The 20,228-nt window shown below is 34.4% G+C and overlaps 1 protein-coding gene across 1 annotated transcript in view; it reads right to left on the minus strand.

The window, feature by feature from the left end:
• Positions 1-6,312: 6,312 nt before the first annotated feature.
• arr (low-density lipoprotein receptor-related protein 6) overlaps positions 6,313-20,228 on the minus strand; it is a 259,110-nt gene continuing 245,194 nt past the window's right edge. Inside the window, exon 7 of the mRNA XM_067771699.1 lies at positions 6,313-20,175. Coding sequence (XP_067627800.1) covers positions 19,363-20,175 — 813 coding nt within the window. The 3' untranslated portion in view covers positions 6,313-19,362. The remainder of the gene's footprint in view (positions 20,176-20,228) is intronic.

Genomic DNA, 20,228 nt, shown 5'->3' on the forward strand with positions numbered 1-20,228 from the left:
AAATTTTGAGGTATCTTAATGAAATTTGGTATGTAGGTTCCTGGGCACTCATCTCAGATCGCTATTTAAAATGAACCAAATCGGACTATAATCATGCCCACTTTTTCTATATCGAAAATTTCGAAAAACCGAAAAGTGCGATAATTCATTACCAAAGACGGATAAAGCGATGAAACTTGGTAGGTGGTTTTACCTTATGACGCAGAATAGAAAATTAGTAAAGTTTTGGGCAATGGGCGTGGCACCGCCCACTTTTAAAAGAAGTTGTAATTTGAAAGTTTTGCAAGCTGTAATTTGGCAGTCGTTGAGAATATCATGATGAAATTTGGTAGGAATGTTACTCCTATTACTATATGTGTGCTAAATAAAAATTAGCAAAATCGGATAACGAACACGCCCACTTTAAAAAAAATTTTTTTTAAATTCAAATTTTAACAAAAAATTTAATATCTTTACAGTATAGTAGTAAATTATGTCAACATTCAACTCCAGTAATGATATGGTGCAACAAAATACAAAAGTAAAAGAAAATTTCAAAATGGGCGTGGCTTCGCCCTTTTTCATTTAATTTGTCTAGAATACTTTTAATGCCATAAGTCGAACAAAAATTTACCAATCCTTGTGAAATGTGGTGAGGGCGTAGCTTCTATGACGATAACTGTTTTCTGTGAAAATGGACGAAATCGGTTGAAGCCACGCCCACTTTTTTACAGCCAACCGACCGTCTGTCCTTCCACTCGGCCGTTAACACGATAACTTGAGCAAAAATCGATATATCTTTACTAAACTTAGTTCACGTACTTATCTGAACTCACTTTATCTTGGTATAAAAAATGGCCGAAATCCGACTATGACCACGCCCACTTTTTCGATATCGAAAATTACGAAAAATGAAAAAAATGCCATAATTCTATACCAAATATGAAAAAAGGAATGAAACATTGTGATTGGGTTGGTTTATTGACGCAAAAAATAACTTTAGAAAAAACTTTGTAAGATGGGTGTGACACGTACCATATTAAGTAGAAGAAAATGAAAAAGTTCTGGAGGGCGAAATCAAAAGCCCTTGGAATCATGGCAGGAACGCTGTTCGTGGAATTACATATCTAAATAAGCGGCACCCGACAGATGATATTCTGGGTCACCCTGGTCCACATTTTGGTCGATATCTCGAAAACGCCTCCACATATACAACTAAGGGCCACTTCCTTTTAAAACCCTCATTAATACCTTCCATTTGATACCTATATCGTACAAACACATTATAGAGTCACCCCTGGTCCACCTTTATGGCGATATCTCTAAAAGGCGTCTACTTATAGAACTAAGGATCACTTCCTTTTACTCTTTATACCTTGCATTTGAACCCATGTCATACAAACACATTCCAAGGTTATCCTAGGTCCATTTTCCTACATGGTGAAAAAATCGTTCCCTAGATGGCCGGCTAGTATCATAAAGATGCTATTTTCCAGAAACTACTGCGTAACTAACTGGCAAAGAACCATCAACATCGCTAAAACTTCGTGAAACTTACGCTACAAGAAGAAATATTTCCATCTAAATCCATCGACCACCACCGACGCATTTACTGAACTTACTTACAATGTCTCTGTACAATTTTATTGAACTTAAGGTTCAATTGCGGCTGCCTGCTCGCCAAAATGTAGATCCTCATCGAATGTCAGCACAGTCGTGTCAGTGCTGACAATGGACGAGCCGGGACCTGTATCCATTATCGTGCAGTCAACGGCATAGGAGACAATGGCATGGGTGGGAAATGTAGTTTTGATATTGTAACGAATTTGGAGAAATTTCGCTTATTCCAAACCTTCTGCTAACGTTCGAATCGCTAAACTGTTGAATAACTCACTCCAATATTCAGTATTGCAATATGGTCTTTATTTAGTCTACTTGGGAGTAGTACAATTATACTTCAATATCACGTACTTCACAACAGCGTATTTAAATCAAACTGATTCGTTATTACTCAGCTTGCGCTGCTTTTATATTCTCGGTTTTCTCTTTCATCCATTTCTCCTAAGGTCTAGTAATTTCGCGAAAATGTGTTCCAGAACAATTGTATCTCCTGCTTGGTTAACAGCTATATACATGTATATCTGTAGTCAATGCCTCTCGCATAGCAATATGCGTATGTACGTGTGAGTAACTACTTCGGCTGATGACCATATGTGTGTGTGTGAAATATCTCTTCGTTGCTTTGTATGTATGTGTTTAAATGATGACTGGTGTATTCATGTAGACAAGTGTGGCTTGCTTCATGTTTTTGTTGTTGCGTGATTATTTACTAAAAGCCTAGTGATGTCAACATTCGCCACAATATGTAACAGTTTAAGAAAAGTAGGGATAGGACATCACCCTGTGGCACCCCTTCTTTAATTCTTCTGGTTTTTGATGTTACGTTCCTGAACTACACCGACCACGAAGATAATTTGCAGTCCACCTTTTTAGACTAGGAGGAAGGGTAGACCCTTCCAAGCCTCGCAGTAACGTGATCCGTTTGACTGTGACAAATGTATGGTCATTAAACACAGTCAGTGCTGTTGGCGCTATTCAATAACAAATAAACAATACTGTTGCGAATATTAGCAATTCTATACATCATTATGCTGCTACTAATTATATGAACAACAACAGAGCTAGCAGCCAGACTTATATACATGAACACATCAAAGCAAGCAGCCACACATACACATAACCAGCAGCTTGACGCATAGAGATTATTTCACATACACATATTTAGTCTGCAGATAAGAGTGAAGAAGAAAGAGAAACAATCACACATCATGTTATCATCAGCTAAGAGCAGAAGTTGTTACTCACACATACACACGCATATATGTATGTAGCTAAATAACCAAGTATGAGATACAACTGTTGCAGAAGGCATGTTCGTGAACAGTCTAGACCTTAGCAGAAATATGCCAACGAGGCAACGGAAAGTATAAAAGCAGCGCAAGCTGAGGAATAACGAGTCAGAATGATTTTAGCACGCTATAAGTGAAGCATGCTAGTAACTAATTTGTGAAGTACTATTCCCGGAGTAGTCTAAATAAAGCACATTTGGCTATAGTGAATATTTGGGTTATTTATTCAACAGTTCGGTTTTTCGAACGTTAGCAAGAGGTGCAAAATAATCGGAATCTCCCCAAAATTCATTACAATACCTTACAGGCGGCCACCGTGGTGTGATGGCACCGTGCTCCGCCTACCACACCGTATGCCCTGGGTTCGCACCCCGGGCAAAGCAACATCAAAATTTTAGAAATAAGGTTTTTAAATTAGAAGAAAATTTTTCTAAGCGGGGTGGCCCGTCGGCAGTGTTTGGCAAGCGCTCCAGGTGTATTTCTGCCATGAAAGCTCTCAGTGAAAACTCATCTGCCTTGCAGATGCCCTTCGGAGTCGGCAATTGTAGGGAAAATCAAGAGGAGCACGACGCAAATTGGAAGAGAAGCCCGGCCTTAGATCTATTCGGAGGTTATCGCGCCTTACATTTATTTTTTTTTTACCTTACAAATACCAATTGTTTAGTTATTTAACATTTATTAGACCGTTCAAAATTGTAACAATACAAACCATTGACTTATGAAATTTAAGACCACTGTGCTAATTACCTACACTATGGCAGTGCGAACTGGACAAAGAGTTGAATATGTAAATAAACAGCATTTTAGAGTACAAAGATTCTTATTCATTTGTCTTTGTTAAAAATGCAGAAATTCAAAAGGTTTAGGTAGCTCGCAAAGGATTTTGTGGGATTGTTATGACATGCTGAAATGTCTATGAAGTGAGGGTATATGGGGTATAAACGATTACAGCGTAGCAGACAACTCATATTCTAGGCTTTTAACCTGCTATGGAATCATAACATACGATCATGGATCGGAAACTATTTTCACTCAAGCGAAAAATTCCAATATCTAAAAAAATAATATATTATGGATCCAGTGAGTACGCGTTTTCACATATTTCATTATTCCGATAAACCATTTCAGAGCTATTAAGATTTAAAAAACGGCATTCAATCACGGATCGTATGTTACGATTCGGCCCTGTATTTGCAATTGTAAAGCGCAGCATCCACTCAAGAGAAAACGTTCAAGAAATAATGTAGTGTTCTTTCCTTTGCGTGAAATAGTAGTGGGCAAGAAAATTTGGCCTTTCCTTCATCTCTCTGTTCTCCATGCAGCGGCGTCACTTCCCTGCAAAACAAAAAAATTGGACTTGGCAATGCATCAGAAGAAAATTTGCCAAAATAGAGCTCGTGATATTTGATTTTCAGGATTCGATTAGTTAAAATCGAATAATCGTACATCATCGATTATTCGAATAATTGCCTTCCTCGCCCATTCGATCTTGGTAACAGTCACCAAGACCGGCACCAGCCGCTGCTTGATCAATGTGTAAGTGTTGTCTGCTGGCTCTTCTGCAGTATCTCCCGGTGGAAAATGTGCATCGAAAAGCACTTCAAGGGACTTTTCACTATTAGGTGATCATTCCCCGTTCTGTTTCTTTATTAGTTCTTGGACCACGAGCCTCCCCCGATGGTGCCTCCATAAAGTAGGTTGCCAGGACAAATGTTTCCTCGTTTTTTACTGTCCATAGTAGTGTAATGAGGCAAAATATATAAGTGCAGCTGTTTCTTTACCATGGATGCAGCTCACACACTTCATTCGTTGTCGATTATGCGAATGTTGAAATATAAATAGGTAAACTTTCAGGATGAAAACTGAATAATTTTCATTTTATTTTGTATTTACTACTCCACAGCAGCAAAAACAATGAAAAAGACGATATTGGGATCATTTCGGTCACTCCCAGAAGGTTCAAAGACTATTTCGTTGTCATTTGCGGATGGTTTTAGGAGCCATTCGGGGTCATATCGGCACGGTTTTAGGGACTGTCGGAATCATTTTGAAGACTATTTCGTGGTCCCTCCGTGGCAATTTCGAGGTCAAGTTGTGGTGATTTCCTGCCGATCTTGCGGCTATTTCATGATGATCTTAGGGACTATTTCAGGGTTCTTCGGTGGCCATTTATCAAGCGACTTAAAAATTTTACCTAAATTACTTATTCCTACTCACTTGCAACACTTGAGGCTTCTGTGATCATAAGATACATATATGAGGTTTAAGTTATGCTCTCTCCTACAAAACGCTGTGGTTGTAATGCCACATACTGTCTGATGAACTGAAGTGCTCGGCTTATCTTGCCCCTATTTTCGTTATTATTTAATCGTATAGCAAAACTACTTCTAGAAAGATTTTTAGGATTGTCGGTACTGCAATTTTTCAAAATAGTTCGAAATTGTTTAAAAACATTTTTTTTGAGTTGCATAGAATTTTTCGAGAAATCGCTGTTCGAAACTCTCATGTGAGCCGATTGTCACACATCTCGAGCGTACTTTTCATCCTACAAAGATTAGGTGTGATAAGCTGGAAAAGAACGAACGTCTCCTTAATTTTTAAAGCTAAAGATATTTGCGATGATCACAAATAGGTTTCCAAAAATTTTAAAAAATTTAGATTTTTAAAAATTTCTTGGCATTCTTACCAAAATATTGTTTTTCCCGAAAGTTTTGTATGCTTTCACTTATGTTTTTCTCACTGGAATCGGAACCTTCGCCAAATTTTACTTGGGGACATTAATTTTTGAGACATTCCAGGATCCCAACATCTAACCGATCGAATTAACAAAAATTCAACAAAGAAGAAATATTTGGTACGTGCATGGCGTATACGTTATTTTTTTTTTGTTTGCACACTTCATACAAAATCGATTTTCAAAAAAGGATTGTTGAGTTGCGATTATTCGAATAATCTAAATAAATCAACTATTCGAATAGAGAAATTCGATTAAAAAACGAACATAAATCTAAAATCTAATACTCGTTTATTCAAATATTTTCCAGAGCCCTAGTATTAACCCGACCGTGTTCTTACAGGGCCGTTGCTTAAGAAATAATGAAACGCACATAAATATATTTCTCTCTACAATTTGCTAAAAGGTGTTTAGAAAAAGGTAGCAAAATGTGGATACCACTTGAAAAACGAAATATTTCTTGAGCATTTCTTGGGCGCTGGCTTTTTTATACGGACTTATCAAGGGACCAATCCCTCAACCAATAACTTCCTTCTGTTTCAATTTCAAGCTCAAGTCGTTTCATTAGACTTTCATTAGAGGATTCAATACTTCTAATTATGTACAATTTTTTATTTTGCAGATATTTTTTTTTTTCCTTTTTTATTTTTTACTTACCTGAATATTTTTGCAAATAAAAAAAACTGATTTTTTTTTTAAATTTATGTATATTTGGAGTTTTGTAAACATATTGATATTTTTAAAGATTTTTTAATTTATTTTGCATTAAAATTAACTACACTTATTATAGATATTTTAACTTAAGTTAAAAAATATACATATTAATTTTTTTTTATTTTATATAACTACAAAAAAAAATTTTTAAATAAACTAAGTGAATTTTTAACATTTAAAAGGTATGTTTACTATGATTTGTGTTTGCATTTCAATATGCTTATGTAACAATTGGTAAAATGAGTCTAAAACAAATTGTTGAGGCACTTTTTGGCATTAATAACGAATTGTGTATTTTAAATGCTAGGATTAATTTTATTATAAAGCTTTGAAAAAAAAAAAATTATGAGATTAAATAAAAGTAATATGTATGTATGGCTGAAAATAATATTGAAAGAAGATTAAATTAAAAAAAAATATACTTAAAAAAAATTAAAAATTTATAATTAAACTAAAAAATATTTTCTTTTATTAAAAAAAAAAAATTGTAAAATAAAGTTTCCATTCGTCCGAAAATAAATGTATCATCCAGAATGAATTAAAATAAAAAAAATAAGGGAAAATGAAAGTATACAAAAAAAAAAAAAAAACAAGTAAGAAAGTCTAAGTTTGGGTGAAACCAAACATTACATACCCAGCTGTGCACTTGAAACGCTGTTTTTGTTTGCTTCGTGTGCGTTATAAGGCATATAATAATATACATACATACGTATATGGTTCTGTTCTGAAATCATTTTCGTTTAATTAAAAGTATTTTGGAAAGAGTAACAAAAAAAGAGGCAGGTCACGCCTTTTTTCAAAATTTGTTCATGTTTTGTTTTTAGCTCAACCATGCCACTACTGCGGTAGAATATCAGTCAAATGTAGTTAAATACCATTGAGTTATTGCAAACCTTGTTAAGGTTAGAGCTTTAGAAAAAGTGGGCGTGGTCTTTAATCGATTTTGTTTATCTTCACTCAGTCTATATAATTTGGCAAGGATAGTGTCTCTGCCATATTTCAATGTAATATCTTTAACGGCTTTTGATTTACGGCTTCTTAAGCTTCCCAATTTTCTTCTTCTTAATATTCCAAAATTTTTTTGGAATTTATGTTTTGCGTCATAAAACCAATCCACCTACCGATTTTCATTAGCTTAGCGGTATTCGGTTTTGAATTATCTCATTGTTTCCAAATTTCTCATTTTCAATACCAATATATTCTGGGTCCAAATAAGCTCGTATACCGCATATTTGGTGAAGATATCTCAATATTTGCTCAAGTTATCGTGTTAACGGGACATGGCTTAATCAAATTTTTTTTCGATACTGATGGTTTTGATATATGGATGTCTATATCTATCTCGATTACTTTATACCTGTACAACCATTCGTTATCCAATTAAAGTTATAATATCCTGTGCACAAGTACAGCTGGGTATAAAATTCGGAAATTTGTATACTCAATCTTCCAGTCGAATAGTGACAGTCAAAAATACTTGTATTAAAAAGTACGAAAGGGGTGATATATTTATAAAACATAAACTTTCTTAAGGACTGCTAAAGAAAGTTCTGCAAATTTAAAACTCCCTATAAGTTTTTTAGTAATGACATAGTATGTTCTAAATTCATTATTTTTGAGCTGGTGGTTTATAACATTTTTAAAGATATATAGGCTTTTGGAGTGAAGCCTTCAACAACGAGAAAAGCTAATACAAACGAATAGCTAAGATTTTTTTGTAAATTTGAATGAATAGTCCAAAAAGGTTGGCGAAACTCACAGGATCATCCTATGACACTGTTCGAAGAACGGGTTTGCGCTTCAAGGAAGTCGGCTTAGTGAAGGACAAGCCAAGAAGTGGCCGCCCAAAGGAATCAGTAGACGCCCAGCTGGAGAATATTGTTATATCCCTAATTAGGATTGTCAAAATTTAAAAATCAAAGTTTAGCCAGAATATGTCTTTATATAAGAAGACATTTTTCCCTGATTTTTGTCCATTTATATAAAGGAAGTGCTTAAATTTTTTTTATTTTATTTTTATTTATGAAATATAATGCTATCTACAAAAAAACTTCTACCAGCTTTACGGAGCTTCGACTATGAGTCATACTTTCTTGTCCCACACTTTCCAACCGTTATTCGGAACAAGAAGCAACAAGAAGAATTTCGGTTCGGTTCGGAATGAACCCAATAGTACCAAACAAATAACTAGATCTAAACTCTAAATTTTTACAGTAGTTCGGAGCTATCGAAATAGTTCCAATACACAAATTAGCCCTAAAGCGGAAATTTGTATCTAGTTCGGGACAATTTCCATCGCCTACTTCGCCATGTTTAATTCACCAGCTGGAAGCATGTACAAAATAAAGAAGGCGAACTAGTTAGTAGTGGTTCCGAAAACATTGGAAGCGCACCAGTTTTGAGCAAGATATTTTCCCTACAGGGTTCAAAAACGTCCTCTGCCAATCCTACGTCGTCATAATGGTCCAACTATATTTTAAACGCACTTGGCTCCAGCACATTACGTTCTTGTCAAACAAAGAAGGTGCATACCAGAGATCTGCTTTGAGTACTAATAAAATTAGTGCACTTAGTCATGAGCCAAAAAATTGTGTCTAAATGTGTACTTAGTCAAGTACAGAAAAATACTATGAGTGATTAGCACATAAAATAGAAAATACATACGAGTGCCCCGCAACACATATGTCCCATACATATATGACATTGTTGAGTATAAACTGAACTCATAGTCGCTTTAACTCAGCAGCACGTTGATTTCGTGTTTAATACACTGTATACTTCGTTTATTATCGGTTTTTCTTTAGCGCTGTACTTAGTTTAGTTTCGTGTACATCGTTGTGTTGCTAGCGTCAGAAGACTGATATGACTTTATTCATTTTATTGCACTGTTAGTCTTACTTATTCCAATTAGTGTTTTCGTATAACACAGTTGACTTTCTTGCTCAATAAGACAACTGAGTACTGAACTGCTTCGTGGCTTAGGAGCGGTTATTCATTTTACGAAGCATGACTATGTAAATGTGTGTTAGTATATATATGTGCTTGATATTCTTTGTTTGTATACGCACTAATACTCATTTTTTGGTTAGTCCACTAATAACCTTAAAAGATGAGTAATTGCAGCTCACTGGTGCATACATAGTGTTGGAAGAACTTGAATCTACCAAACGTGCCAGCCAAGTAAGCCTTGTTGGTATCTGAGGAAAGCAAAATTTATGAAAAAAGGGAAACCAACAAAAATCGTTACAGATGTAAAAATGTGATGGACAGTGTCGCTCGCTAAGACAAAACCGTTGTACAAACTCCATATCGCGTCTCTCCAGAAAAGTGCGATCTTATAGCAGTGGTCGGCAAAAATTTAAATGTAAGGGTATTAGTGAGAACGAGAGCATGAGCATCCCAGCAGTAAATTAAAGTTAAAATGGCAACGTGTATTTATTCAAAACAGTTTTATGAAATATATGATTTTATTTAGAAGTAGTAGTCGCTTCAAGGGGTAATAAAGATTCATTCCTGTACATTTTTTTTTACTATTTTGCTAAGATACTTTAAACATTCTATAGTATTTTTTTTTTGCTGAGCAGAAGTAACATTTTTTTTGGCTCAGAAAAAAAGTAAGTCCAAAGTGAAACTTCTAGAAGTTTTGTTTAAATAATAAAAAAACTCATTTTGGTAGCCTATAAAAAATCATTAAATTTCTTACAGGGAATCTTAACATTTGACCGACAGCCGTGCACAGTGTTTATTCGTTGTTCCCTCGCTAAGGACTGAACAATGGCAAGGCGAGTTCAGTACAGGTGGTGTTATCCTATCAGCTGATTGCTTCTTCTTGATAATTTTCCATACAACGCCTTGTACAACAATATGTCAGTTAATCGAAATCAATAAACATTTTCTTTTGACTTGACGTTATTCTGCACGGCGAATTGGTTGAATTCGCTTTGCCATCACCTTGTATGGATTCGCCTTGGAATATATTAAGGGTTTGCCAAAGGTGACATAGTCAAAACGCCATAGTCATAACCATATTCTTACTTATCCATATCAATTAACATCAATTATTGGTGCCTTAAATTGGAGCCTTAACCTAAAAATCGTGAAATGAATGAAGAAAACGTAAAACATATACCACAAATAATAAGTCTATTTGATAAAAAGGTGTCCAAAACAATAAATAAAATCTAAAAAAAATTAATAAATTCACCAACTCAAATATTTTTAGGTTATGGACAAGGCGAAAAACCAAAAACCAATTGGTTGGCTAGGGCATTATGGTATGGCACCATTGGCCAATTACATCGATTTCCATAAGGTTGGTTGGATCAGCTATTTTATATTGGATACGTCAACTTTGCCAGGGATTTTAATACAATTTCTTTAACTGTCATTGATATAAATATATATTTCTGTGTTAACAAAAACAAAAGTTTACAAAGTAACTGTTAGCACTCTATGAGATTTTTTTAACTTGCAGGATTTTTTTTATCAGTCCTTATAAAGAGGAAACTAAACAAAAAAAGAAAAACATTAGGATGACTCCTGAGAAATAACATACCACTTCTTATGTATAACTAATTTTATAACTACTTACATATTTATTTACATTGAAACACATTTAACAGACATTTTTTTAATCATAATTGCTTATTTTTTCTATTATACAAACATACATACGGCATACTTTCATTAGTCTTATCTACTTTCGTTAGTCCACTTTGAACTTGGGTACTTCACATGATTAAATAATTCATTTATTTTATTGCTTGTGTTGTTTGAAAAAAGAAATTGCATTACCCAAGGCGAGTTCAGTACCAGGTGTTGTTACTCCAAGAGCTAATTGCTTGTTCTTGATTATGTTCCATACAACGCCTCATACTACAACATGTCAGTTAATCGGAATCAATGAACATTTTCTTTTGACTTGACATTCTTCTGCACGGCGAATTGGTTGAATTTGCTTTGCCACCACCTGGTATGGATTCGCCTTGGCATTACCTAACTAATACAATTTCTCTGTTTTTACATATTTAATTTGTTTTTAATTTTGATTTCTTTTGGTTTTAATAACATTTTACATATATACAAGTATAGGGATAACCGTTTATTTCATTTTTGCAAGTTTCTGAATAATTTTAATTTATTCACATTTCGTTGTTTGCTGTTTTTAATTTTTCAATTGTAATAACAACTAAATTTTATTTTTTTTTCAAATTTAATTAATTTTACCATGAAACTATGCGTACATATATACGACATAATTTACATTTTTTATTAAGTAAATAAAAGCAAAAAAACATGATTTTAAGTGTTTAGAAAAGTTTTCGAAAAATTTGGCACATTTTATTCGTTTAAATATTTTCGCATTAAAAATTTTCTGCTTATACAATATTTGGCACAAGAACTAATTATTTTTATGTTATGAGAAAGCATGTGAGTTTTCATATCTATAAGAATATATAGCTTGGAATCATGCTTAAAACTTTTTTTTAGATACATATTTGAAGCTGATATGAATGTCAATTGAACTCCGAATCAATTATAAAAAAAAATTGAGTTTAAAAAGTAAAACTGTCAAGAACTATACTTTTTAGAGATCAAAGGGAAGTGTATCTTAAAAAAAGATAACATTTCCCTTTTCGAATTCCGTGCTGTTTTTAACACTACTATCAATATTGAAACTATTTTCAGCACAGCATTAGTACTGTCACGAATATAAACAGTTTCGATACGTCACTGGATGGCAACATCAGCAAGGCAAGCAGATGAAATCGAAAACAGCCGCACACATATGTATAGGCGCAACAGTGAATGTGAGATGCAGAAATGTAAACAGCAATATGCACACATGAAAATATGCAGCTATGACACACAGAAACGAGAGATAAATAAGCAGCTATTCGAAACGACTGTCTCTAGACCCTGGGAGAGATTGGTGAGCGAGGCTAACCGAGAGTGCACAAGCAGCACAGTCCAATCGATGGTCAATCAGTTTGATTTTAACACGCTAAAAGTGAGGTGCGCGATTAATTTAATTGTGTAGTAATACTACCACAGTAGTGTTTTAAATAAAGAACAATTTGCTATACTAAATATTTGTGTTATTTATTCGGCAGCTTAGCGAGTCTAACAGTAACAGAACGTGTAGACTTATCGGAGAATTCTAGGGAAATTTAGGTTTTGGGACATTTGTGTACCGATAAATTCACATATTTTGCATTCAAGGGTTAATGATGAGTTTTTATATTCAGCCCAATTCTAAACGAAAATTCCGTGCGAGTTTTTTCCCTTCTCCCATTCCTCGTATTCTAAATAAAAATTCCTTGTGAGTTTTTTCACTTCTCCATTTCCTCGTATTCTGAACAATGTTCGAAAAAGCGGAAACGCGTTATGCGAGAAAAATAGGTATTATGAATGTGAGGGAGAGGGAGATTTCTCTTCCATTTCATAGGAGTTTTTTCACTAGTTAAATTAAAGGGAATGTATAAAAATAGTTAAGAAAGAACACTTATTTGTACAAATTTGTGCTAAAATATGTATTTACATTCTACCACAATATTCTCATCTTCGTATATTTGATGCAGTCATCTAGAAATTGCACAAGGATTTTTAAGAAGGCTTAAATAGGTTTTGGCATATGATGAAAGACTAATTTAACTCGACTTGGCCGCCAGAAAATAGTTTTGCTGAATGAAAGCAGGCAACTCCGGGATTTGTGTTATCCCGCCGTCTTCTTCTTATGCTCCTCTGTTGATGTTGCTGTGGCACCAATTCGTTACTCATTTCAGTGAATACCACATGAAATGCAATACTACGCATTGTTTATATTTTATTGCTTAATTTCAAACAAATTCGCAACAATAAATAATCTTCTATTTTTTAAACAAAATAAGAAATGCGCAACGAAATTTCAATTGACAAAACAGCTGACTTCGAAAATTCGAAATTCCTATTCCCCAATTATTCTTCTCCCTAGGAGAAAAGAATTGGAGGAATTTTTCCGCGGGAATAAAAAAATCCGCGAGAACAAAATTCCGCGAGAATATTTAGAATTGGTGTGATTATATCGTAGATTAATCTACATGTAGGTAATATATATCATAAACGCTTAAGGCGCTACGTGAATTAATCGGGTTTTCGATAACTACTGCCGATTTGTGTTTATATCGCGAACCAAGCCACATGACAAACGTTTATGTTTTTGCAATATAAAGGTACATATTTGTAGATTAATCCACAACTAGATATAAATTTCCATTATTAACCCGTCAAGGCAATAATGGGAATTTATCGGCATACAAATGGCCCAACACCTAAATTGCCCTATATCTCTCCAACCAAGCACGATTGTCGAAAATCTTTGGCATTATATAGCCGCCTACTTACAGATTAATACACAATTTGATTCAGCGTTCTATCACTAACGGTTCAATTTCTACGTGCGAATGATCGGTTGATTGATCGGTGCTGACTACTAATTGATTTTTGTGTATATCTCGTGAACCAAGCAACATTTCAAAATTCTTTTGTTGCCGTATACAGCTACCTACATGTTAATTAAGACACAGTTTAATTCGAGTTTCTATCATTAATGGTTAGGGTGCTATGTGCATTAATCGGTTTTTCGATAACTACTATCAATTTGTGTTTACCTCTTGAACAAAGCCGAATGACAAAATTTTTGTTTTTGCAATATATAGGTATCCACTTCTGGATAAATCCACAATTTGAATAAACTTCTATTATTAACCCTACAGGGCAAAATGGGAATTTATCGGTACACAAATGTCCCAGCATCTAAATTTCACTATATCTCTTGAGCCAAGCAGAACTTTCTAAAATCTTGTTGTGCAATATATAGACTACTACTTGTAGATTATTCCACAATTTGACATAAATATATATTCATAACCCTTCAGGGCAAAAAATGGAATTTAAAAGTACACAAATGGCCCGATGCCTAAATTGTTCTCTATCTCTTGAATCAAGAAAGATTTTTTAAACTCTTGTTTTGCATTATATAGCCACCTACTTATAGATTAATATACAACTTGATCCAAGATCCTATCATTAACGGTTCCATTTCTACGTCCAATTGTTCGGTTGATCGATCAGTGCATACAACTAACTGATTTTTGTGTATATCTCTTGAACCAAACGAAATTAAATTTTTTTTTTGTTGCAGCATACAGTTACCGACATGTAGATTAAGGTACAGTTTGATTCAAAGTTCTGTCGTTAACAGTTAGTGCGCTATGAGCATTAGTCGGTTTTTCGATTAATATTGTCCATCTCTTGAACCAAGCCAAATGGAACATTGAGTCGAATTGTGTATCAATCTACAGATAGATACCTTTAAAATGCAAAAAAAAAATTTTTTTTTAAATCTTGCTTGTTCATTTGTGTACCGATAAATTCCCATTTTATCCTGTAGGGTTGATGATAGAAGTTTATGTCAAATTGTGGATTAATCTACAAGTGAGTACACATATTGCAAAAACAAAAACTTTGCCATTTGCTTTGGTTCAAGAGATGGACAGTATTTATCGAGAAACCGATTAATCCACATATCATCCTAACCGTTAACGATAGAAACTTGAATTAAACTGAGCCTTAATTAACATGTAGGTAGCTGTATGCTGCAACAAAAGAATTTTGAAATTTTGCTTTGTTCACGAGATATACACAAAAATCAGTTAGTAGTCTGCACTTATCGATCAATCGGAAGTAGAAGTTGAACCGTTAATGATAGGATCTTGGATTGAATTGTGTATTAATCTATAAGTAGGTGGCTATATAATGCAAAACAAGAGTTTAAATAATCTTGCGTGCTTCAAGAGATAGAGAAAAATTTAGGCATCGGGTCGTTTGTGTACCTTTAAATTCCATTTTTTGCCCTGAAGGGTTAATGATGGAACTTTATAGCAAATTGCGGATTAATCTGCAAGCGGGTACATATATATTGCAAACACAAAAACTTTGTCATTTGGCTTGGTTCATGAGGTATACACAAATCGAAAGTAGTTACTAATTAACCCACGTAGCGCATTAACCGTTACGGCTTTTAAATTGCGAACCTCAGCCACTGTGATCTAGGTTACTGAAAGTTTTAGAGACTTCGACAACGTTTATACATGCACTCATCTACAATAATCTTCATTAGATAACATACGCGATTACATATGTCCCATCCCTAGCAACAATATTATTTACTATAACATTTTTCAGTTTCTCTTTTATTTCGTGCTTCCATTTGGTGATGACACTCTAGATGTGGTACTTTGTCTGTGAAAAAGAAACATCTCTAAAATTATTTTATAATTACCGATTATCGAAAGGAAATGTTTACATGGGAAATCTAAAATCCAAAAAGTAAAGACAAATCAAAATATTTTTTTAAGGAGAGTAGTGCTTCTTATACACTGACCTCTCGAGTGTGAAAACCACCATGCAAACCATTGCTAAGAAGTTTTTTGTCCCGTTCCAACATTACTTGTACGGCGACTACGTATTCTTTATGACCTCGGTCCAACATATACTCCGGCTCTTTACTTATTTGGAGGATGGATATATGCTGAGTAAGAACTAGCTAGATACATATTTTGCGGCAGATGCAGGTCTTGCATGTTCTTTGGCGGGTGTTGCGTTTAATACCACTTGCATAGAACAACTTGTTGAACGTCAAAAAATAGAACAAAAATTTGAAAGAAAGTGACGGAGCGCGTTTATTTTTAACACGTTTATATTAGCTGCTCTTGTTTAAGTATATGATAGCGTTTTTTCAAAAGGGAGTACCAACACACAGTTTATGTGAAACGGCGGCAATGGCGGAGAAGAAGTAGAACTACCTAGCTATATTTGTAACATGCGTATACCTATTATAGGATCATCCAAACTACCTTGTCAAAAATTAGCATATATTTTTGTATGGAAATATTCCATGTATTGTTTTTAGCGATTTCTCGACCACTCAAACCTTTGAGTCTGTAGATTTTAGGCGCCTCTTTTCTCATATTTTACTCTTTTAACATATGGCGAGTTGATTGTATCTATTTAAATGATTGTTGGAAACATTTTCACAGGGAACAATAAAAAAATGATGAAACCCACTTTGGTAGCACAGTTTTTGTATCAAATGTCATAATAACAGTAAAAGTCAAATGGTTAATATGGCGACCAAAGTCATTGAGTGAAAGACAAATTCAGTACCAGGTGTTGTTATTTCATCAGCTGATTACTTCTTCTTGAGATTTTCCATGCAACGTTTTGGTACAAAAATGTGTCAGTTAATCAAAATCAATGCACAATTTTGTTGTGACTTGACATTCTTTTGTGCGGCGAATTGTGTTGAAATCGCTTTGCCATCACCTTTTATTGAGTCGCCTTGGGTGAAAGTACTGTATATCATGGCGAATTCAGTACCAGGTGTTGTTATCCCAACCGCTGATTGCTTCTTCTTCATTATTTTCCATACAACGCCTTGTAAAAGGCGAATCCATACCAGGTGGTGGCAAAGCGAATTCAACCAATTCGCCGTGCAGAAGAATGTCAAGTCAAAAGAAAATTTTCATTGATTTCGATTAACTGACATATTGTTGTACAAGGCTTTGTATGCAAAATTATCAGGAAGAAGCAATCAGCTGTTGGGATAACACCACCTGTACTGAATTCGCCTTGGTCTTGTACAACAATTGCCATCATCCGGTGGCAAAACCCTGAGCCAGATAAATAATTTTGCATGTAAATGCAACAACAACGATTTGAGCCAGATAAATCCAGATAGAAGTCTGGTTCAATTTGTGAGCCAGATAATTTGTTAATTACTTCTTTTTAGTTTTGAAACGCTGCCTTTAATAAACCTACTTTTTCAAAAAGAGGTGTCGCTGCTTAGCCTTTCGCCGTATGAGTTAAATGAAAGACAGCGGCGGCATCTGCCTATCACATTTCACGTGTGCGAAAATTTCACGACATCTGCTTCTCAAGTCTCTCAATGATCCAGAGCATTCCCGCGAGAATTGAGCGTGAGCCGGAGCTGTAAATCTCACTGGAAGACGGCAAATATGTCAGTTAATCGAAATCAATACAAATTATTTTTTGACTTAACGTTCTTCTGCACGGAGAATAAGCTGAATTCGCTTTGTCATCACCTGGATTCGCCATGACTGTATACTGTGCGTTTAAGAACTTTTTACCCAGTTCAAAACTGTTTTCGACGTCAAAATCGCATTTTAATTCGAAATTATTTAGATTTTGAATTTTTAATCGTGTTAGAAATTTTAACTTTCTATACAAATATTGGGTATGAATTGTTGACAAACTAATTTTTGTTCGATTAAAATATTTTTGCGAGTTCGAAACAATTTCGAAATTGAAACCGAACGTATTGTACGAATAGTTTTCGAATTTGAATATTTAAACGAGTTAGAAATTAGATTTGAAAGCTCAATTTTAATATGAAAATCATTTTCAATGTGGTGCTTGTTTTCGATTTCGAAATAACCATAAATCACTTTTGAAATACCTTTAAAACATGCTATAAGAGAATAATGATTGCGATCTCCAGCACAAAGTTTTGGAGCGCTGTGCTTCGTTGCAAATATATTTCTGACAGACACATAGCCTTTATTATATGAAGTGGTTATTCGTCCGAAAAAATGTTTCATTCGGAATAAATAACAATAAAGGAAGTCCAAAACTACCTTAAGTTCCCTAAAAAGTTATTTAAAATTTTTCAGTATTTAGAAGCTGTCCGAACTTGCAGAGCTTCCACAACTTAGTATTTGTTTTCGAAAATGTTGCAACTTCATTTTCAATTTATTTTCGACATCGTAGTAACATTCATTTTGAATTTTGATTGGTTCCAAAATTAGTTAGTGTTCCAAGTAATGCAACATTTTCTTAATAACATTTTAAAACTACCTCATGGTATTTGTTTTTCGAAAATTTCAAAATTTATAAATTTCTAGGAGGCTAAATTCTGTTTGTTTTGGCAGTTTTTATCAAATACAAAATTATTTTCATATCGATTTTTTTTTTAACATTTAGAATTTTATGTTTGGCACGAAAATTACTTAATTAGCGATTGAATTTTGTAGAAAACGACGATTTCTGTTATTTTAGCATATTTTTTCGAGTTCGAAACAATTTCGAGATCGAAACTGAAGGTATTGTTCGAATATTTTTCGATATTTGATAGAATTAGAAATTAGTTTAGTCTAAAGTTTTAAGTCAAAATCAATTTTGATACCGATATGTTTTCAATTTCGAAAAATCTAAAATTAACTTGAAATGAATGATCAAGACTAAAACTTCTCGAATTAGCAATATTTTGGAGCATACTTTTCTGAAATCGAAATTTCAGTCAGAAGTGCTTTTGAAAATCGAAGTATGTATTTTTAAATGGCCAATAATGAATATGAAAGTAATTGTGTAGTAAAATTTTTACTCAAACGATTTTATACTGAATCGGAATTGTTAAAAAAAATGTTTGTTCGAAATTTGATAATTTTTCTTTTCTAAGCCATGTTTCGAAGTTTACTATTGAAATTAAAATTACTTTCAAAAAAGTAATTTATCGAAATCAAGTTCGAAAAAATTCAAAGTTAAAATGTTAACTACAAATTTGTTCAGTGCAATATGCAGCACGTCTGACTAATTGTTGTCGTCCACTGAAATACAATTTGGTTTAATCTAATACTAAGTTGATGACTCAAAGACCTTCCCGATGATTATAACGCATTACACATAGGGAAGCATTTCTTGTTTGATATGAATGTTACATAATTGCAATTTCCATTAAACTTAGTTCAGTTGTAGATTAATTTACTTACTATTTATAAATACACACACATTTTACTTTATAAAACAATTTTCTAATTTACATAATCAATCTTAAGCTCTAAGGACTAATATAACTAAACTCAGTTTCATACTTTCAAAATAACATTCACTGACAAACATACATACACGCTTTTACACAATAACACACACAGTCTTAAAAAACATTTTTTACAAATAAATCTCGAAATGTTACGTGAAACCTCTACTAGGTGATTGCACTGGCGATGGTGGCGGCGGTAGCGGTGAAAAATATGTCGACGAACGCGACGATGGCGATGGCGGGCACGAGGACTCGGGCACTATTCGCACATCGCTGTGATAGTGTGAGCGCGGTGTAGGTGGTGGTGGATATGGCTCACTATCATATTGATATTGCATACAAATTACCGCCGAAGATGTGGAAATCTTTGTAGCACCACCATTACTATTATTACTATTCGATTTGCTGCTTGTATAATTTGAATCCGATTCATCGCAAATATCCGTGGAGCAGGGTGTTGGAGGTGGTGGTTGATTAATGATGCGATAATGACGATATGGACGCCGCGAACGCGTAGCTGGCGAAGGCGGTGGATTTATGGGATATGCGCCCATGCTGCTACCATTTGTGGTAGAGCTGGAAGCGCCAGTGATGTGATTACGATCATACGAATTGCTGCTGTTGCGTGAGTTCAATGTAGACATCCGCATTGCATCGGCGACTGATGCGATTTTTGAAACGCGCTGCGATTTGGAGAGCGTAGAAGGTGAGAGTGGATCAGATGCCTGATCATCTTTGGGTTCATTGCGACTTTTGCCTAGGCGTGTGCGACAAGCTTGCAATAGATATACGATCGAGAATATAATAACGATCGTAGCTACGATGAGTATCATGAAAGCTTTCTTATCTGAAGCAGGTGCCATGCGACGCGTATTTGCTTGTGAACACATTTCAGCTGATTCATCAGCGCCATCAGCGCAATGTTCCCAACCGTCACATAATAATGTGGCCGAAATGCAGAGCTGCAAAGGAATTAATGAAAATTAGCAAAGCTTAGTTAGCTGTGTAATCATAA

This window comes from Eurosta solidaginis, chromosome 3 (assembly GCF_040869045.1).
Source record: "Eurosta solidaginis isolate ZX-2024a chromosome 3, ASM4086904v1, whole genome shotgun sequence".
In the NCBI taxonomy this organism is placed as follows: Eukaryota; Metazoa; Arthropoda; class Insecta; order Diptera; family Tephritidae; genus Eurosta; species Eurosta solidaginis.